Consider the following 22,269-nt stretch of genomic DNA (forward strand, 5'->3'; position numbering starts at 1 on the left):
AGATTGTTAGGTGCAGGCTTTGTCAGGTGTAAGGAGAGTCTCCCCACACAGAGCGTCAGCCTGCCTTGGGGAGGCCTTCTCACCTTCCCTGCTGTCTGGTTCTGGGGTGCCAGTGCATCCTGCCCAGCTCAAGGCAGGCACTGGTTTTTGAAGCACGTCTGTGGGTATGGATTTGGAACTAGGCTCTGTGTGAATTAGAGAATTCTCAGTTTTAAAGAACCTATCAGTTTTCTCATCTGTAAAATGGGGTGATAATAGTAGAACCCGCCTTCTAAGTTTTTGCAAGGATTCAGGTAGGTGCTGAGGACAGTGCCTGACCTGTAGCCAGTTCTCAATAAGTGGTAGCTGTTGATTGGGAGTTAGAGGAGGGCAAGCTCGTGTCCTGCCTGGTTGCCTGGAAGGATCTTTGCTCATTCTTTAGATACTCAGTCTTTAGGAGGCTTTGATTCTGGTCTCAGTGAGTCCATAGCCCTGTGGCTGCCTCTGCTGTCTGTTGTGTATTGGGTCTTCCTGTAGACACCGACGATGGGGACCTTCAGCATGCATTTAACCTGGTGTCAGGCGGAGGTGGAGGCAATACTATAAGAATTAGGAAAAGACTAACAGGGGGTGTGTTCTCTCCAGGATAAGGGATGTTTTTGGCAGCCTCATTTAAAAGGAAGACTTAACTAATACATTTACTATTGTTTCATCGTTAAAGGTGAAATCAATTCATCAATCATCGGTCAGTCAAGCTCACCTTTAGGGAGCACTTTATATCTGCCGGGCCGGGATGTAGGCGTGTTGCCTGCATCATCTCACTGACTTCCTTGTTGGCCTTAGACCCAGCCTATGAGAGATGCTGTCGCCTTCCCCACTTTATGGCAGAGGGCCCCACACTACTTGTAACCTGGGGGCGATGGCAGGAATGAAACTCACGTCTGTCTGAGCACTCAGACAACCCTAGACAGCTTCCCAAGAAGGAGTAGAAATAGCTGTCATTTTTTCTTGTGGCAGGTGTTCCTTTTGCCTCCCCCAGGTAACACGTTTAAAAATATTTATTCATATATTTGTTGAGCTCCTGCTCTGTACCAGGCACTGTGTAGGCAGTGGGGGGACACCAAGGAACGACCCCTTGTCGTTTCCAGATCCCCATCTGTGTGGTCCACACTTACCTCTCCTTGCTGGTCCATTTAAGGAGACCGATTCCCTGGTGTGTGTGTGTGTGCGTGTGAAATTCTCTCAGAATTTCATCCCTTTGCATCAAGCACATCCATGATGAGGCCTTGACTCGCTCAGTATCAGTTTAAAGAGATGCCAACAAACTTTGACAAGCTCTCAGTGGTCCTTGATGCAACATAATTGCTTTGCATGTTCTTAGTAGATTTGAAAGTGAACTCTTTCTCCAACTAGCAGGAACAGTGGGAGGAAAGAGGCTGACACTCCCTTTATCTGCTGAGCTCAGAGCCCAGCCCGAGAAAGCGTTTGGATGGAAAGGCAGGGCAGCGATGGTCTCACTCCAGGGAGAACCCCACTTTGCATCTTCCTCATGGTTAATTGATATCTGTTTCTCAGGCAGAATCAAATGGAATGCTCAGGGAGGGAACCGTGCGTGCGTGAGTGGGCGTGCAAGCAGCTGGTAGCAGAAATCCTGGAGAGGGAGGAGTGCAGTGGAAATCTCTGCTAATCATATCCACCTTCTCAAATGTGTAGGAAGGTCCAGAGCCGATGGAGGATCCTTTCCTTAACAGTCCTAACAGCAGGAGACATGTAGCGAGTGGCCAGTGTGTGCCAGGCACTGTTGTAACTACTTTACATGCCTTCTATCCTGTGAGCCTGTATTATTATTGCATTCATTTTGCTGTTGAGGAACGAGACGCTTAGTGAGATCCAGCGACTGGCCCAAAGTCACAGAGCTGGGATTTAGAGCTGGGCTGTCTGACTTCAGGGTCATGGTCATGACCACTGGACTCCATGACCTCTCATGGGTACGGAGCCTCGTAAGCCTCTGCGGCTTCCTGCTTTGGTTCTTCACCCACACAGTGGATGGGAGACACCCACGGAACCCAGATGGATAAAGCTCAGAAAAAGTTGTCTCCAGGCTAGTTAAAATAGCCATTTGAGGAACTTCGTTCATGATCCAGATTTTTCTGTGCCTTGGTTATTTATGTCTTCTCAGTGCTAGTTTAAGTGCCCGGCACACAATAAAAATGCAATGAATCTTTGTTGAATGGCTGTGGAGTGTTCTGAGTCTAGGGAGACTGTCAGGAGACTTGGGGGCTCATCTCACCATCGGCCCAACTTGAGCCGTGTGACCTTGGGCAAGATATGTCCCTTCCGTGGCTACAATTACCCGATCGGTAAGATGAGCGCTCTGGGCCTGATTTTTGTTTTGCAATTCATTATTCATTCAACAAATATTTGTTGAGTGTCTGCTGTGTGTCAGACACCACCCTGCTCTGGGCGGTCAGGAGAGTGACGAGGTTCCTGCTCTCTTAGGACTCACATTCCAGCCCCTTCCATTTTTGCATTTGGTGAGTCCTCACGTCTCTTTCCCAGATCGCTTCAAAGCTGCAGACGCTGAATCCTGCCTTGTTTGTCTTCCTTCATTAGACAGGCGTGTTCCAACGGGGCAGGGATTTCCATCGGTTTGCTTGCCGATGTATATACCAAGTGCTTAGCACAGTGCCTGACAAGTAGATACTGGGGACACGCAGGCATATGTGCCTGAATGGATGATCGCTACTGAAATCTCAGGGTAGAAAAATTCTGAGGCTAAAGCCCAAGAAGAAAATTAAGGTGCGAAAGTGCCATTTCCCAGGAAAAACACTGTTTATATAAAGGCAAGATGCAACCGAGACTGGGTTTATTCTCTCTGCTAGGTGAGAGGTTAGGAAGTCAGGCAGGTAAGTACCGTGCTGCTGGGGGTGGGTGTGGAGAGAGTTCCTTCCCCACAGGACATCAGTGCAAGACTGGATGAGAAGAAACAGTTTCTTCTTCCCGAGCCACGACATATCAGTTATTATACAGAAACACCACTTTGGGAAATAATCTTTAGGAAAGTCTCGATGAGCTCATGCAGTCTCAACAGATCACCCTCCAACTTGGCCTTCAAGTTCTACTTCAGTTTGATAAGGCTATAAATTCAGCATTAGCTCAGAAGGTCAGGCACAAAGTCAATTTCAGGGGCTCTCTAAATACGTGCAGATTCTGCGATGATGTATGGATTTTTTTGAATTGAATGATGTTGAATTCAGAGAGGTGTCAGAACTTATTAAAGTGGATAAAGTGAAAATTGTAGCCTGTGATGGTGAAAATACTGGTTCCAGGACTACAGAATGACTAGAAATATGGCTTTTCTGTACTATTTTCTGTTATTATTCATCGCTTTTTAAAGAGAAGCATAGAAGAGAATTTTTAAATTCATTCTAGCATTGGAGAAATGACTGCACTGCTGTACTATCAGGGAATCCAGTAGAAAGAAGCTTATAATTCTGTAGCCTCTTACACTACCTTTCTTATACAGCATGAAGAAATAGAACTTGTTTTTAAATGTCAAATCAAATATCGTTGCCTTCCTAAAAGCTTTCTTTAATTAAAAAAAAAAAGAAAGAAGTCAGGTGTGATTCTCTCAGTTTTTCATCTGGTGATGCTTTTGCAAACCACAGAGAAAAAAACAAAAACAAAAACTCTCCCATTCCCACCCCCCCTTTACTTCAAGCAGCAAAAGCATTTCTTAAAACAGCTCATGAAAGAAAAAATTATAACAAATATTTTGCATTTCTCTGGTGGCGGCACAGTCTGAATCCCTTTCAGCCCCACAATGGGTTCTAATTTTATGAAATGTTTGGATTAGCCACCAATTTTCTGGTGGAATTTAGGAGGCTTGTATTTGTACTTGTGCTTGAAGCAAAGCAATCTCATAAAATCCACACAGTGTCTCGGGCCCAGTGGGACATCCTAGCCAAGGACAAAATGATCATCAACGGAATGATGGTGAAGAAAGAGATCTATCTCTCTCTGGCAGCTGTGGGCAGGCTTTTCGGTCAGTGGTGTGTTCTTGAACCATAGTCTCTGGGGTTTGGCTAGGCTGCATACCACTTCCAGCTGATCATGGACTATAAAAATTCCAGCCCAAGTACAAGCTTTGTACCTGACCTTGGTTCTTTAATTTCCAGAGCCAGAGAACATTAGGGCATCTGGTAATTGGGTGAGAGGCATTTGATAACACATGGTGCTCTATCCCCACCCCATAGCATAAGTTGCCTTGTGTTATAATTTCTAGTTTATATCTCTCTTTATGGCACTAGACCTGCACTGTCTAATATGGACACACATGACTATTAAAATGAAAGTTAGCTATAATTAAATAAAATTAAAACTTAAATTCCTTGGTGCTGCTATCCATATTTTAACCACTTAATAACCTCTGTGGCTAGTGGCTACATTTGGACAGTGCAGAAAAGATAATTTCCATCATCATAGAAAGTTCTGAAGGACAGCACTGTGCTAAGATGCTGAGTATAATGACCGCAGTGACACCCCACGCCTTACCTTGTGTTCTTAGCTCCATATGTAGCACTTGTCACTAACAGGAATTATCTCTTACCAACCTCATTCATCATCTTTTCTGTATCTCCAATGGCTAGGACAGTGCCTGGTATATAGAAAGCGCCCAGTAAAGATTTTTAGAATGAATGAAGTTGTCTTTCTGATTTGGCATTGTGTTGCATGCGCTGGACACAGAGTGGGCCTTCAGAAAAAATTGGATGAGTACTTCTAGAGTTGTAACCATTGAATGGCTTCATCTGATATTTATGGAGCACATATTATGTGTCAGGCGTTGTTTGAGGTTCTGGAGATATAATGATGAGCAGATAGACACAATCCTCTAGAGTAAGAGCTTATCTAATGCAGTGTGAATCTGCTAGGGGCAGGGGGTGGTGCCTGTTAAATGTACCATCCTTGGCACCCACCCCAGAGGATCTGATCCACTAGGGCTGGGGTGGTACTCAGGGATACCTGGGAACCTACAGTGTTTTAACCAAGCATCTCAAGTGAATATGATGAGGTTGGTCCACGGTCTGTACTTTGAGACACAGCAATGGGAAGCTAGCTGTCGTATGTATGTATCTGGGGATACACCACCCTGCTTTCTTCAGTCCACACCTTCTATTGTGATAACTGGAGGGCCCTAAGACCCTGGATTCTTACATTAGACATGAAGCTTGAGGTCTCTTTGCCTTTTATCTTCCCATGGAGTAATAATACTAGCAAACAGTTGCATAGCTGTAATTGCGCCAGGTGAGAGATTCAGCATGTTAAATCACTGACCTAAACTCATCCGCATGGTAACACTAAAAGGTGCACATCTTTATTATCCCCATTTTACAGTGAATACACTGAGGCACGGGAAATTAAGTCACTTGCCCAAGTTTGCACTGCTCAGACCCTGAAGTGCTGTGACACTGATGTTTATGGTCCCTGGACTTTGAACATCTGCCTCCCAAACGCTGAATGGGCTTTTCTTTCTTTTTCTGCCAGTTGCTCAGAATCAAAAGTTCGGGTTCTATTTATGAAATGCCTGTTTATGGGATTAACACGTGTGGGCATCATAGGCTCTGTTGATTTACAAATTCCCACCCCTGGTCTCAAGGAGCATAATTCATTCATTAGGCAGACCTTCCCTTGGGCCTACTATGCACCAGCCCTGTGTGGTGCTCCCAAGTATAAGAGCCTTGCACTTGGCCTAGTGGGGGGACAAAAGCGTAGGCAGAGACTTCCTGAGAAAGTTGTCACACCCAAGATACGTTTTCCTCTAGATGGGAAAAGCAAAGCAAATCTTAAAAACTAGGAGTTCCCTTATTTTGCTGTGTGCGACTCAGTTTTTACATAGTTTTGCTGTAGAATATGCCTGTTTCGCCCCATAGGGCTTCTGTGTGTGTGTGTGTGTGTGTGTGTGTGTGTGTGTGTAATGTGTGTGTGTGTGTGTTTTATATATGTGGTGGGAGAGTTCAACACAAGGAAGGATGTACCTCCCTTCCACCCTTTTTTAACCACTTAGCAGGGCAGGAAGCCCCTTAGAGTTGAGAGTGCCCAGAACTCCTGACCCGCTTGGGAGAACTTCGAAAGAAGGAGAATGAAGAGGAGGGAACATTTCTAGAATACTTAGCACATGCCTTCTGCAAGACAGGCTAAATGACAGTGTGCACACGTCATCCCATTTCACAGCAACTCTGTGACGTGCAGTAACTATCATCCCCACTTTGTCGTTAAAGTGAACGATCTGCTCACGTAATCATGGTAGCACCTGAGTTAAAAACTCAGGTGCGTCTGGCCCCATGGCGGCTCTTCCCACCACCCCACTGGTTCTCAGACCCGGCTGAGCCTTAGGATAACCTGGGGACCTTTGCAGAATATTCTGGGGTTGGGACCTAGGGGTCAGTATTTTTCATTGACCTCTAGGTTACTGCAGTTCACTGCTGGAGTTGAAAGCCTCTGGCTAAAGCATGCTGACTGCCAAGGTCCATGGGTCTGCGCTGAAGGTATCCTCATTGGTGACTGGTCGGGCTGGGACCTTGCCCACCTTTGCCCCCAGCATGCTTTCTCCAGGGAGGACGGGTGTGTCCAAAGCCATCCCGCTGGACCTGGGCCGGGACCTTTTGCTCTGTTGCGTCAGAGGCTGCCCGTAAATCGGCAGCCGGCTTGTTTTCTTTTTAGGCCCCAGTTGTAGCGACCTTTGTGTGTCTGTTTATTTCAGGGAAATAATTCCATCCTACAAAATTGATTCCCTGGGGGCTACAGAAGTACACTTGGAGGGACTTCTTTTAGTGGGGTGACCTGAAATGTCCTCTCAAAAGAGGCGACAGCTGTTCCCTTTCTCGCAGCCCTTGTCTCGCTTTGCCCTCTGATGTCTTCCTCTCAGCATGATATCTCTCCGTAGTGGCCTTACTTGCACACGTGTCTGCATAAGGCCCATTTGTTAATAACGATAGTTACAAAACGTGGTTTTGGAGCATATATTGTATGTTGGGCACACTGGGCCTTTTCTATAAGTTATCTGATTGCGTTTTGCATTTTCTTGGCCGCGATGCAAGTAAACACAAGTCTGGAATCTGGGGATTTTTATTTTAGAACGGGGGAAGTTATCATTGTGCCATGATTTGCAGGCCTTGTTGGAGAGTGAGGTGTTCCGTGGACTGTGGAGGCCACCATATTGGAGCCGTTGGCTTGGCTGGGATGGCCGTGAGTAGTTGGCTCATTGAATAGAAGGGTGTGGGGAAAGCAGAGAGTGGCCCAACAGCCCCTACTGTTATTAGTCTCAGTCAAGGAAACAGATAATACTGGTTAATCTGATGGGTTAAGTGGAAATACGAATATAACTTAATCTAATATAATTTAATAGAGAGCTTAAACTATAGTTTTCCAGGTAATTGAAGCTCACCCATTCAAGAGCCACTCTTTTAAAAAGTGGTCGCCATTTATTATGGAAATCTTTCTCAAGTGGTTGCACGTTTTCTTGCCTTCTTAATGTACTTTCGAAGTGGGTAAACTTTGTCTCGATGTCTTTGGGGAACTTCTAAATGGTCCTCGGTACTGTGTTTTGGAATTCCCACGTCTGCCATGTAGAATTTGTCTATCTTCTTCATCATTGACTTTCATTCCCTTTCGGTGACCTTTTTAAATGATAAAATGCTTCTTTCCCCTAAAGCGAAAATAAACACTCTCAATCCCGAAAACCTACAAGACAAGATCAAAGGTACAGTTAGTCGTCCTTGTCTTGATTCTGTCGGTGAGGCTGTCCCCGGCAGCTTTCTAGTTCTGTTTTTCTACTTCCCCACAGATTTGCTGTGGCCGAGCTTCTTAGACTTGTTAGTAGCAAAATTGTGGGTGACCGTTTGAGGGGGCTCAATGCATGGATTTGATGACATTTCTTGAGGTGGCTTCTCTAAGGGTTGATTCCCCCTATTCATACAATCTTCACAGCTGAACGGGCCCTGACGGTGAATCTAGTGACATTCCATCTTCTTGCGTAACAGGATGAGTCGCTTGTGGGGAGTAGGGCTGGCCAGGGTCACCCAGTTAGTATATGGCCAAGCTGGGTCTCTTGACTCAAGGTTTAGTGCCTTTTCCATTTTGCCACCTCTTACCCGTGTTCTAGATTGTGGGTGTAGAGATAAAAGTGGCTTTGGAATACAAGAGTTATTACTATATTTGGATAATTAAATCCGGGAAAATCCTACCTTTTACCTTAATCATCTATGTTGCTCAAATGGCAGATTTTTTTAACTTCTTTTCTGAGGGTGTGAGAAGCAGAAGGTAGCCTCCTCTTCAGCATGCCAGACCCACTCTCTGTGAACATCAGCCTCGGATTAATACGGAGATGGGTACAGAAACGCCCTTGAAAGCAACGTGCTTTATTCTCTGGACATAGCTTACATTTTATGACCTGCTTAAAGATGCAGGGAGCATAAATCTTGGGGAGATTCGTCCTATTTACTTGTTTGTCTTTTCTGCAGATGGGATGCTTGCATCAGAGCTGAGCTGGCTTCAGATGTTTGCTCCGGGATATTTTAGCTGAACTGTATGAGTCCATTAAACAAATGTAAGAGTTTTTGGGAAAGAAAGGCTGTGTCTCAAACCAAATGTTTTACATGGAGAACATCTGGGGAATATTGGTATTTGTGTGTACAGTACATCAGAACGCAGCTTGGCGGGGTTCAGCTGGGATGTTTCTGGCCTGTGGTTGCTGGATTTGACAGTTTTGTTGTAAGGGAATGGTTCTTATGAAGTGCTGCCATCAAGGCAGTGCTCGCTCCAGGAAGGGGTGTCCTCGTTTAGCCGCACTGTCAAATTGTTCTGATTAGCTCCTCGGCCCGATCGCCCACGACATTTGAACAGTCTGACATCTGAGCTAGTTTTCTCCAAGGCTTCAGCTCCAGAGGAAGCCTCCCAGTGCCGGGACTCAGGGTGTCTCTTCTTGACCCCATGTTTCCGGAGATTTGGTGAAATGTGGCAACAGGTGTGGTAGCAGCGTCATCCACAGATCCGAGTGCCTGGGTTGAAACTTGGGTGTTGACTTTATGGCCTGTGGGAACTTGGGGAGTTCTTTTTCAGCTTCAGATTTCCTCTTCTGTCTGACACACAGGGTAAGGGGGGAGTAAAATAAAGTGGGGTGGCACTGAATACCTAGGAGGCGGTCATTTACTTTATGGTATCGCACCCATGGGTTTGTGGCCCTCCCCGCAAGCACAGAAGCCATGTGGAACCCGGGATATCATCTGGGTAGCTTGTCTGACTTTAGCAACTTGTATAGACTGGGCCAGGTTGATGGTATGCCTAGATGGGTGAGAAGGGGACCATTCTTATGAAAATTAAGACTTAATGATATTCATCGTGTTCGAGTCACTTCAGCTCAACACATATTTGTTGAATGTGCTGTGGTGCCAGATTCTTTCCTAGGTATTGGGGACGCGGGCGTAGGGGGTGGGGGTGGTTCCTATCCTGTATTCTCTGCTCACTGTGCCTGGTATTGACCGCGAATGTTATAGGTTTTAGGTTACATGTCAGCTGTGATTTAAGTGGCATGAAAAATGACTGCTGTGCTGTATTAGTCTGCTCGAGCTGCCGTAACAGAGAGACCAACTACAGACTGATTGGCTTAAACAACAGATGTTTATATTTTTATAGTTCTGGAGGCTGGATGTCCAAGATTAAGGTGCCAGCAAGATTGGTGTTTGGTGAGACCTCTTTTCCTGGCTTGCAGATGGCTGCCTTCTTGCTGTGTCCTCATATGGCCTTTCCTTGGTGTGTTCTGGTGTCTCTTCCTCTTCTTATAAGGACATCAGCTTATTGGATCAGGGCCCCACCCTTATGAACTCATTTAACCTTAATTACCTCCTTAAAAGGCCTATCTCCAAATACAGTCACACCAGGGGTTAGGGCTTACACATGGGAATTTGGGAGAGGAGACACAAATCTATAGCAGCTGGTAAATATTTTATAGGTATGAATATTATTTGACAGAGAATATGGCCAGACTTCTTACGCCTTTGGTTAAGATTGATCAAAAATGATCCTTACTGAAGCCCCAATCATCCCGATTTTTAAAAAAGACAAAACATCACCATAATTTAAAATGGCTTTATTGTGGTATGAGAGGAAATTATTGTAAACATTATATCTGGATGGCATTTGGACTAGTACCAGTCAAGTGAAATAGTCATAGGCCCATATTATGGAAGAGATGACTGAATGTAAGGCAGGGAATATGGGTGAGCAAAAGGGACAGTGAAGATATTTTCCTGGCTCTTTTTAAGGATGGAAAATGAATAACTGAGCAAAGCGAGACTTAATTTTGGTCTTATTTAGGAGTGTGAGTGAGACACAGGGGTCGAAACAGGGGAGCAGTGGGTGGAAGGATTTCTCAGGAGGCCCCACTGCTGCACACGTACATCAGTTCACCTGTGATCTCACAAAAGAACACTTGCTGGGAAGCGTCTTACATTCCTACCAAGAGCATCTCCTTGGCCAAACTCTAGGGTCCTGTGTCTACCCATCAGTACAAGAAGGGTGAAGTATCTTAACTGCCGGTCTCTCTGTGGCAAAGCCTGTGCATCTTCTGGTTCCATCCCAGGTCCCACCTGCTCCCTGGAGCTCTCCTTGACACAGCTGGTGACTCGTTCTTAGTAACCCACTTACGAACCTTGTTCTCTCTTCCTTGCTGACTCTTCAACATCTCCTGGTAGAAGTTAAGGGTCTTGGTTGCAAGTGACGGAAATGGACTCTGTGACTCAAGGAGAAGATGAGTTCATAAGGTGTGGTATATCCCACAGAAAAAGACAAAAACTAAGGAAACTTGAGGAACCAGTTAGGAAGAACTACTAACAGATGGTCTTTTCAGGGGTTGTTGTTGGGATGTGTGCCTCTGCCATTTTCAGACCACTCAAAATTCAATTCTGGGGAGAGTAGTTCCTTAGCCAAACTCTAGGGTCATGGGTCCACCCACAGGCACAGGGAGAGTTAGTTATCTTGACCAATGAGCTCTTTAAAACTGCATCCGATGGGGTAGGGCTACCCCCAGAGCAAAGGCAGTGTGTTCCTGCTAGCAGAAGGCTGAATGGGTGGAGGGCAGGAAGGACCCGACCCCCCATATCTGCTGCCTTTTCAATTTGAATTGTGAGCAACTCGAAGGGTAGTTTTGGGTCCTGTTTTACAGCATCTGGATTGATGCCTTATTTGGAGTAGATTTCCCACAATTGCTTGCTGGAGAATTGACTCATTATCGCATCATGTTAGGGACACGCTTCCCAGACTCTAGTGTTGGATTTTGCCTTTTGCACAAATGCATTGGTGGCCTCGCAGCAGCGAGGAACACCAGTAGATATGTTTTTGAAGATGGAAGCGATTTAAATTTTAGCTTGAAAAACGTCTCAGAGTGGGGGCAAGTGTGTGTGGCTTGGTGGGGCCTTCATCTCCGGAGACTCCGATTGAGCTCACATTCATCGGACACCGACCAGCTGCCAGGCACCGTGCGGTTTGCTTAGGCAATGTGGTTTCAGAGTATGCTCTTTGGGTTTAGCAAGACTCAGCTCTCCTATTTGTTAGTTGTGTGCCCCAGGGCAAGTTACTTAACCTCCCTCAGACTCAGTGTATATTCATTGAGAAGGCAGAAACAATAGTGTTTTTGCAAGAATTTAATGAGTGAGAGGTTGAGACTGTTAAGGCAATGGTGCGCTGTGCCTGGCATGTACTAAGGGCTCAATAACTGGTGATTATTATGATTACTGCTAGCTATTGTGAATGCTCTCCCACCCCTTCTGGAGTGGGCACTGTTATCATCAATCTCCATTTTAAAGACCAGCAAGTTCAGGCTCAGTGGCAGGTGGCTGTGGGATGATATGATGTCCTGCTATGGTTTTATGTTTTGTTAAGGGTCCTTTTCCACCTAACTCCATCGACCTATTGTTGTCATATAACACATGTAAGTTTAAGGTGTACAAGGTGATAATTTAGCCCACATATATAATGTGAAATGATCATCACAGCAAGGTTAGTTCATACCTCCATCCCCTCACATAACTATCATTTTTTGTGTGTGGTGATAACATTTAAGATCTACTCCTTTAAAACTTTCAAGTACATAATACAACTTGGTTCACTGTACTCATCTTATAACGGAAAGTTTTTACCCTTTGACCAACATCTCCCCATTTCCCCCACCCCCGCAGCTTTTTTGGATTCCACGTGTAAGTGAAATCATACAGTATTTGTCTTTCTTTGTCTGACTTACTTCACTTAGCATAATGTTAAGGGTCCTTTTAAATACTTGAGGTCCGTTTCAGCAACAGCTTTTTGGCATGGAGTATACACCAGGCACCTGCTAGGCATTGGAGATGTAGCAGAGAGGACGGAAGTGGTCTCTGTATGACTGAAACCTAAAGAATGGTGAGCGAGGTTATGAAAGGGGGCACAATGGGGATTCAGTGCAGGGGATGGAGGCGGAAGGGTTGGTCAGCTGAGTGAGTTGCAGATGAAGTGGAGGGAATCCTGGCAGAGAAAGTGACAATCACAGGCGTCCAGAGGCATGAACACACTCCTCTCCCAGGCTGCTCCTTGGGACCCCGTAATGACCACAGACCCCCGCCCCTATCTCCCTGAGGGTAGAAACTGAGTGGTGGGTGTAGGATAAAGCTCACAAGACAACCTGCCAGATGGGGTGATAGGAAATGCCCAGACTGAGCATGCTCTTTGAGGGGGCTGTACATTTGTAGCCGGAGGTGCTACTGTGACAAGCATCCCAGGCAGGTTTGTGGGCGGTAATTAGTGGGCTGATAAGCGTTCAGATGGATTTTGCAATGGGGCTGTGAAGCAGGAACCAGCCTGCTAACTCTCTGGATAATGGACAGAGAGCTTCTCTTGGAAGGAAAAGAGGCTTCTGCTGTGAGGAGGTGATGAATGAGGCCTCCAGGGGGATAGATTACAGCCCAGTCGCTTGTTCCTTCCCTGTCTGATTTGTCTTTGCACACTCTAATTGCCATAAATCAGTTTTCCAAATAAGAGGGAGTCTGTCAGGATAAAAATAACTTCTAAAGAATCTTCTTTTTCACTTAGCTATAAAATCACCCACGGTTAAAATAGAAAATAAATTTAAAGCCATGGCCCCCACCCCTTTTGCATGTCATATATATTTTACCATCTTAAGAAATTAAAGACTTCTTTTTCTTTGTTCTGCTCACCTGAATCAGTTAGTCAATTGATTAGTTTCCTTTCCCTTTGGAAAACTAATTTTCTTTCTTAGGTCTTTTGTGTCCCTTGTTCACTGTTCCCAAGGTCAGTGATTCAGTAGCAGCTTGAAGTTAATATTTAAAAGCAATGTTTTCAATGAATTAAGAAATAATGGGATAGAAAAATCTCCCAAGTATGCTTATTCGTGTGTGATATCAAATCAGACTTCAGAAACTGGAATGAAGTTTGGATGGAATTGGACTGAAAATAGGGTCCCCGACATGTCTGTGTGGTGGGGACGGCCCGCTAGCATTAGACGGAGCTGAAATAATGCCCTGTGCTGTAAAGCGGGTCATAATTTGCCAGCACCCTTTGGCCTATCTGTCGTTCCCCATCTCGGTGTGTTAATAATGCATCAGTTCTGGGGGCTTTGCTGCACGGGGGCCTGCCTCAGTGTAAATGCCGGACCTGTCTGCGACGGTTTCAGCCCTGCTGCTAGCTGTGGCTGTGGAGTTTGGTTAGGAGTCCTTGCCCGGAATATTAGTCGCGGGCTAGAGTGAGACTCAGGACTCTTGATGCAATTTCAGTGCTGCTGCTAATTTCATGAACCCGGGCTGTGCTTTAACCTCCTCCCTTGGACTCGGTTTTCTCGCCTGTAAAATGCGGGGAGGGGAGGCAGCGATAGAACATTCTGAGGTCCTTGCAGCTCTAACATCTGCTGATGAGAATGGTGCTCACTGTGCCTTGGCCATAGTGACCGTCGGCTCTCTCACTGCCCGCATCCCATGCACGATCTGCTCTGATCCCCACAGCAACCTTGTGGGCTTGGTACTCTTGTCATCCTTATTTGCAGATGAAGAAACTGAGACTGTGACGTTCTTGCCTGAGGACCTCTCTATGCAGGGGGCACCTGGACCATGTTTCTGTGACCCATGGATGAGAAGGCCGAGGTGTTGGTGCTGGGTTTCTTAATAGTTCTGGCTGGGCTTTGAGGCTGATAAATAAGAGTTGCACAACCTTAAGCTTGTCCAAGCTGTGTTATAAACAGCATCAGTGTGATTGGATACTACCAGCTGTCCAACTTATCAGTAACCTTGGCCTTCTGGTCCGGCTCTTCCTCTTCATCCACACAGCACTTGTAACCTGGAAGAGAAGCAGTGGCACTTGAGAATTCGGAGTTGGTGTTGCATTTGGCTTTTGGAAATGCGAAGTCCAAAAATAAACCACCCCTTGGCCAACCGGATCCCAGCTAAATGGCCTTGCATTTTTAAGCTTATTCTGTGACTCTGGTCGCCTGTGTGTAGCATCTCTCGTGCTATTAGAGGCCTTTCCATGCAGGGCGCCTTGGGGTGTTTATTAAGAGTAGAGCCTGGAGACACTTCCAGAGGATTCTGGCGAGAAGGCTCCTCACAGCTGTAGCCAGACCCTCTCTCACAGTGCGGGCAGGACGTGGGGCTCCGGAGTTCACCTCCCTCCCCTCCTTCTTCAGACACATTCACTTTTACCAGGTGTAGGAGCCCCAGGTTGTGTGTGGAGCATCTTTCAGCAGCCAGCTTCTTACAGCATCGGTAGGTCCGCCTCCGGCTAGAACAAGAGGACTGTCTGCTGGGAACAAGAAGCCTTCCATTTGCCAGGGGTAAATTAATTCAGGTCACTGAGTCCCCTCCAGGAAGCAGCTTGTTTATAATTCCCCTCTGTATAGATGGGAGGCTGATTAATTTTTACTAATCATCTAATGTTTAACATGACTGCATCATAATAAGTTCCGGAGTAATAAGGGTTGTCATGGCCACATTTGCTCTGGTTTAAGATGGCATTTCTCAGACTTCAGAGTGCAACAGAATCACCTGGGAAGTTTATAAAAAATGCTGATACCAGTTTGCTCCCCACCCTCAAATTCATTAGCTCTAGGGTAGGCCCTAGAATCTGTATTTGACAATCAGTTTCCCTTTTCTCCCCAACCAGGGGATTTGACGCAGGTGGTGTGCTCACCACCCTTTGGCAAAATATTCTCTCTGAGAATCTAATCGTGAGCTTCAAGCTGTTTCGTTGCTTCCTTTTGGCTTTGCTGCTGGTGTTAACTTTCATTGGCCTCCTTTTCTCTGCTCGGTCAGCCATGACCACTATCTGATGTTTACAAACCTGAACACTGACCGTCCAGGGAGGGCAAATCTGCCCAAGATTTTTTAGTCATTATTTCCACTTGCCTTGTGGCATCACCACGTGCAATAATGACAGTCTTAGCTCAGTCCTCGAAGAGGGGGAGTGTGCTGGAGAGCAAGGGCTGACTAACCAAACCATGTAGATAAAAGCGTCCCAGGTCTCTCTGAGGCCCTCCTAAGCAAGCCCTGGCAGCGTCAAATAAAAATTGGATTTGCTGCTCAAATTCTGAAAATAGAACACATTTTCATGGCAGGAGAATAATCAGTATCATCTGAGGAGACGTTATCTCTGATGGGGAGTTTTGAGGAATAAGAGAATTGAGAACTGAGTTACAGAGGATTGTATTTTCAGAACTTCTCAGAAGATTGAAAGGCTGGTGGTGGCCAATGGTAGGATGCCATTCTTTGAAGAAGAAGCTCATTCTTACACATGCCACGTTCCCTGGCATCGGGGTGCTTCTCCTCAGAGCCTGGTGATATGACTCTTGGCTTCCAACTTGCTTCTGTCTGAAAAAACATCCATGTAATGACATGAATCAACAGGCCTGACAGGAAGAGGCCCGTGGGCTCTGCGGCGTTGCTGGCTTTGGTCCCTGTGGGGCTGATTGCATCATGGCAGCTTGCTAGAATGTCGTCCTGAGTTAGCCAGGCTGCTCTCAAACAGCTGGGGGGTCATTGCATTAATTAGGGGCTTTGGCTGCAAGACGGCCTCCTGGGTGGTGTCGCCAGGGTGATGGCCTTTGATGGCAGCCTTTGTGATTGAAAGCCATTTGGTGATCCTGGGGAGCTTTGGATCTGGTGGCCAAGTGGAGCTATGCTTTGCTTGAACTCTGACCATCAACCACACAAGAGCAGGAACCTGTACACTGGCCTCCACTTTGGCTGCCTGTTCCCACTGCAGGTGGCCTCTGGGCTCCTTGTTAAGAAAAAGGTCCCCAAGCTGCCCACAGCTCCTGTGGACCATGGCCAGGTATGAGATCACACCTTGTGAATGGCAGGGAAGCTGCCAGTTCCTGTAGCCTGACAACACAAACCTGTCCTCACTAAGTGATGCCAGTGTTTATGGCCGTGTGTCTTCCCTGCTGCTCTCTTACCCAGTCCTGCCTCTTGGGACCTCACGTGTGACCCTGTAAAACTTCACCTGCTTGGAGGGGGCCCGTCCCACTGGGCTTGGGAGACTGTTGGGGATCCTTTGAGAGATTCTGTCATCTGCCATGTTTGCCATCCGTCCCAACTTTATCCACAGCGTCAAGAATCAGCAGCCTCTGGGCTCAGCCTGCTGGGGTTCAAGTCTTAGCTCTGTCTTTTACAAGCCGTGTGACTTTGGGCAATATTTATTTTCTCTGTGCCTCAGTTTCCTCCCCTGTAAAATGGGGTTATAATTAGTATTCAATAAGATAAGGCCCGCTGGCACATGGTTAGCACTTAATGAATGTTCATCGCTGCTGTTATTAAGATACTGCCACTGATTTAAACATGTTGATATGTCAGGGCCAAAGGCAGAGCACTAAGATCTCGCTGCTCACAGTGTGATGCTTCACTGGCATCACCTGGTAGCTTGCCAGGAGTGCGGAATCCCAGGCCCCACCTTTGACCTTGGGATTCAGCATCTGCATTTTAACAAGATGCCCATGACCCCTGTTTGAGTGAGTCACTGAAGGCTAATGTATGGCAGTGAATGAGCATCCATGGGAGGTGACTGTGGAGCGAAGTGGGCAGCGATTCTCTTGCTGCCCAGAATTTCTCCCCTCCCCAAAGCAGGTTGAGAAGACAGCTGGCTGCCTTGCTGTATGCTGGCATGGAGGCTGAATATGAATTTTAACCTGCTGTTGCCTCAGAAAGAGTGCGGGATGGGGGAAGATGCGTGAGGGAAATGGTGAGGGGAGAGGCCTGTGAGATGATTTGCTATGAGCTCATCGCCCCTGAACATGATGCAGGACCCCATATCTGATAGGCCTCATTTATAGCAACCACCATTTATTCAACATCTACAGTGTGCCAGGCACTTTACTTACATTATGTCCACTCCTTACAACCACCCCAGGAGGTACAACTTGCTAACCCCATTTTACAGCTGAGGAAACTGAGGTCTGTGCTGAGATCTGGGCTGAGCTCACCCAGCCAATAAAAGCCTGAATTTTTATGTGCTTCCCCATAACCCTGCCTAGATCACCGAGCTCTTAACAGTCACAGCAGCCACTGTGGCAGGCTATAGAGCAGGTGGTTTTTGGTGATTATTCAAAAAAGGAAAAACTACTTCTGCAGAAGAGGAGGCTGGGCCTGTTACATTTAATAAGAATGCAAATTGCCTGGGCCGGTTGCCTCTTAAGGAGGCAGGCACCATGGGGTAGAATTCACAGGTCCCTGGCCAGACCTGCTGCTGCATACGCTTTAAACATTAAACTACAGGGTGGCCTTATTTAAAAGCAGACCATTTTATAAGGCACACGGTGCCGTCTAGACGTGGGACATTTATGAAAGTGGCTGTGCTGCGTGTTGGGCTCAAACACCTGAGTTCCCGGCTCCAGTCAATTTGTAGGTGGAGTGAAATCTGACTCGTGCAAGAACAAATTGGATTTTTTTTTTGAGGGTGTATGATTTCAGACGTTTGGTAATCTCTTCCTGCTGAGCTCTTTCCTTACCTCGTCTTTCTTTGTCGATGTGGGTGAGGAGCGGGGAAAACAGAGGATTCGTTCTCCATGATGCTGGCGCCTCTGTGCGTGTCTTTGGCCACGATGGAAGTTATGTAATTCTTTGTGTGATTTTTGCTTCTTTTCCTTCTCTCTCAACCCCCCACCTTGAGGGCTGGGGCAGAATCGTGTTGGCTTCCTCTTGTGTTGTCTCAGCACTGTGCTTGGTACCTGGTAGGTGCTCAAAGGTGTAAGTGAATCAGCAGCCTGCATCTAGTGGATATCTTGCGTCAGACGTTTGATGCTAAGGAGGAAGATTTCATTTTCCTATCCACCTGCCTGGGCAACCGTAAGAAGGAGGTGGGGGAAGATCGCCCTGGGTTCAAGTCGTTCCCCCTTTTGTCCGGTCTCAGACGCTGGTGCCATGATGATCATGGTGGTCCCCAGCTGCTCTGAGCTTTCTGACATTACGGATGAGGGTACCATTTAAAGACCCAGAAGAGAGATTCTCCTACCCTTTATGTGCTCTGGAACAAATGTGACCTCCATTCCCAAGGCTGCCCTATGAGGAACCAAGAGGAACTCAAGTTCGTTCTGAGGAAGGAAGGAAGGAAGCAAGGAAGGAAGGAAGGAAGGAAGGATAGAAGGCAGGCAGGCAGGCAGGCAGGCCCTATATATGGGGGTACTCTCTCTGGGTTAAACATGGCTGAGATTTATTGAGCACTTAACCTGGGCCAGCTCATTCTAAACACCTGACATGTCATCCTCACAGGGAGGGACCCATGAGGCAGGGGCACTGTTATTTCCCTACTTGAAGGACAAGGAAACTGGAAAACAGAGAGGTTATGTAACCTGCCCAGGGTCACACAGCTGGTGAGGGATTTTAGCCAGGACTCAAAGCCATGTCATTAACCATTACGCAATACTGCTTTAGGGTGCCCTGGCTCAGTTTATCCTTCAACTTCATGAATCAGGCACTACATTACATTACAGGAGCTACATTTATGGGTCTCCTCCTTTTTAAACTCTTTAAAAATGTGACAACTATTCTTAGCTCTCTGAGACCTGCAGAAACAGGGCAGGAGCTGGCTTTGGCCCACAGGCCGAATATGCAGCAAACTAAGAAGCAAGATAATTTCAGATGTTGCAAAACACCCCAAAGAAGATAAAATAGAGGAAAGGTGTAGGGAGAAGGAGGTGGCCAGGGTGGCCTTATCCACTGGAGGAGTCCCAGAGGGCCTCCCGATGGGATGGCATGCAGCTGGAGCTTGAACACTGAGAAGGATGTAAGGATTTGAGGTGTGTAAAGTGCTTAGCACAGCATCTGTACCATATATTAAGTGCCCAACAAATTCCTGCTGTTATTACTATCGTTATCATTTTTGTGGCTTGCCATTCAATGGGTCTGTGACCTTTGGTGAGTCATTTGCCCTGCTCGTGGGAGTTGAACTGAAAGCCTTCCCTCTGACCTTGGCACTTGTACAGTTTTCAGTGATTTCTAGCATTTGCCTCCTCCTGACTCCCCACTATCTCTTTGAAATAGGGAGCAGAATGAGCCCTCTTTTACATTTTCAATAGAAGACTCATTGTCAAGAGGGAAGCTTTTACGGAGGGACAGCCACCATGCTTATTGACATTTATGGAGCCCTTTTAGTTTCCTCAGTGCTGAGTGGGGTTTTATTAGAATGTGGACACTTGCCTTTCACACTGGGCTGGAACCATCCCCCTGGCAAATGCACCGTGGGACCCTCTGCCTCTGGCTCCACCATTGGGGGATATTGACAAGTGGGCTTATTTTCTTACCCCGAAGAATGTCACTATCCTCCCCTGACCTTGGATGTTGAAAGAATGTATTCCCATTGTCATTTAACAATAGCGGCTAAGTTCAGCCTGCCGCATAATCAAAGGGGTGATTTCTCCCCTCCACAGGCCCATCTTTAGTTCATGGAGGAATGTAGGAGTTGATCCAACAGCCACCCACATCCTCCCTGCCTGTGTGTGTTCACTGTCTGCGTCCTCCAAGAACCAGCTTTCAGAAACGCAGGCCCTGCTCAGATCAAATAAAGCCTTCCAGTCACATCTTTACATTTGACGTAAGCTTATGGAAGCTTTTCCTGCTACATATTGAATGGGGCTGTTGCGAGTGCCCGGGGGTAGTTCTGAGCCTGGCACCGTGGTGAAAAGGGACCTTGTAGCTGGAAGCTCATTCATCTTTGTGCAATGAGCATCCCTTTATCCAGTGTCCTGTGTCTTCTCTCTGCTTTCTCCATTCCTCGGTTGCCCATGTAGGTAGGATGTCAAAGAAATCCTAAGTCATCCTCCGATCGTGTCTGTTTTGACAGTGTTTGGCAGGAGTGGTCCCTCCTTTTCTTCTCCAGTTCCACTATCAGTTCTCTGGTCTGGGCTCTCATCACCTAAGAATATCAGCCCCTCCCTCCCCCTCACCTCCCTCCTTCTCTCCTTCTCTCCTCCCCTCCCCTTTCAGTCTACCTGCCTGCCCACACTAAGTGTTTTCTCAGGCCTGCCACGTGCCAAGCGCAGCGTTAAGCGCCGGAGATAAAGCAGTGAATCAGATCCCCACTAGCGTAGAGTCACGTAACGATACAAATACTGATTTAATTACAACTGGGGAAGGTTCTGCAAAGGCGAATACATGGAGCTGCTAGTTGCCGTAACCCGTTTTGGTGAGGTCAGTAAATAGCAAAAACAATAATAAAAATCGCTTCCCGATTCTTGTTGAGTCGTAGAGGGACTCATTGTATTTCAGAAATCTTTTCATGTGCAGCGTTTGGTGGGGACCTGGTGTAAACTGGAAGTTGGGACTGTTCACAGATGTGAATATGATCCTGCTGAGGCATTCACTCTGAGATAGTCAAGGTGTGGCACTGGGCTGTTGATACTAAGCATGTTTTTTTTCTCCAGAGCACTCAATGCCTTTGTAATCAAGAGGGATGGTTTAACTATGAAAGGGTGGTACAGGTGAGTCGAGGCTGCAGAAGCACCAGTTTGGGGGGTGGGTGGCTAAGCAGGTTTTTGGAGCTGGCAGCAAAGTAGTTGGTGGGCTTCCTTGTCACCTGTGGATACCTCTCCCACCAAAGTAGTTTTTGTCCTCCTAGAGCCAAGGAGAATTGAATTACCAAGCTACTTGTTCATAGCAAAGATGAATCCATTGGCAGACATAATTTTCCTTATTAGATTTCTATTGTCATTTAATGCCTTCTATTTATGGATTTCTTTGGAGTAATTGCTCTGTGCCTTGGCCCTGGCAATTCTCAATAATTTGGATTTGCAGGAGACATTGGTACAGAGCTTTTGGAGTCAACCGGAGCTGGGCAGGGAGTCTGGCTGTCACTCCCTTGGTTTTATCCTGATTTTTCTCTAGCAGAGACTTTTGGTTACATCATGCACTATTGATAGTGCCTTGAGCAAGAGGAAGGATGTATGAAGGATTTGGCTTCTGAGCAATTGCATAAACACAGCGTAACCTGAAGTCTTAAAACCCAAGGTTTGAGCAGAACTGGCCTTGAGATTGGGCATGCAATAAGCTTTCTGTAGCCATCGCCATGGCAGCTGCACGGTGGATCTGAGTGATATTAATTTCACCTATCCATGTTTAATCATCGATAACCCTCTAAACCGAGCACACTTTTTCTCCTTTTTTCAAAGAATCAGGATTCCTAGAATTCCTAGAATCTGGCCACTCGAAGAAGCCTCTTCATTATGAAAAATATCCACCGACCCAAACCCCGGGCTGTTAAAACCTGATGTTTTCGAGAGAAGGGTGTTTCTGCTATAAATGAAAGACATGACAGGGGGTATTTCGAAGCTTTGTTTTGGTTATTGTCAGTTCTGCCAACAAGTAACATCTGTATTTATTTTCTGAACTTCTCCCAATGGCTGATTTGCATCTGTTTAGTTCTCTGAGTAACATTTCATTTCCTGACTTTATAGGTTGCTATAAAATCCATTCGTAAGGACAAAATTAAGGATGAACAAGACATGGTTCACATCAGACGAGAGATTGAGATCATGTCATCCCTCAACCATCCTCATATCATCAGTATTTATGAAGGTCAGTGATTTTTTTTTTTTTCACCCCCATATCAGTTACCATTTCTCATACCATGGGGTTTGCCAAGATTTTTAGGTAAATTGCCATTCTGGGCAGGAGCCAAGTATTTCTCCTCATGATGCAAAAATAGACGGGTGTTATCTCTTATTTGGTTACCTTGAAGGCAACCAGACACACGCAAGGCAGCTCAATTTGGTCA

At 46.3% G+C, this 22,269-nt stretch overlaps 1 protein-coding gene and 1 pseudogene across 5 annotated transcripts in view; both read left to right on the plus strand.

Moving 5' to 3' along the window:
- NUAK1 (NUAK family kinase 1) overlaps positions 1-22,269 on the plus strand; it is a 70,967-nt gene that overhangs the window by 11,059 nt on the left and 37,639 nt on the right. For 2 of the 5 annotated variants that reach the window (XM_039877886.1, XM_039877888.1), the window contains exons 2-3: positions 20,921-20,977; positions 21,950-22,070. In XM_039877886.1, the coding sequence (XP_039733820.1) occupies positions 20,921-20,977; positions 21,950-22,070 (178 nt within the window). Of the gene's footprint in view, positions 1-7,203; positions 7,225-20,920; positions 20,978-21,949; positions 22,071-22,269 lie in introns of those variants that run through there. The other 3 variants (XM_039877887.1, XM_039877889.1, XM_039877890.1) reach the window with 2 other exon arrangements.
- LOC120615102 (transcription initiation factor IIA subunit 2-like) lies at positions 1,932-3,587 on the plus strand (annotated as a pseudogene).

The sequence above is a fragment of the Pteropus medius genome, unplaced genomic scaffold (assembly GCF_902729225.1).
Source record: "Pteropus medius unplaced genomic scaffold, Ma_sr-lr_union100, whole genome shotgun sequence".
Classification (NCBI taxonomy): Eukaryota; Metazoa; Chordata; class Mammalia; order Chiroptera; family Pteropodidae; genus Pteropus; species Pteropus medius.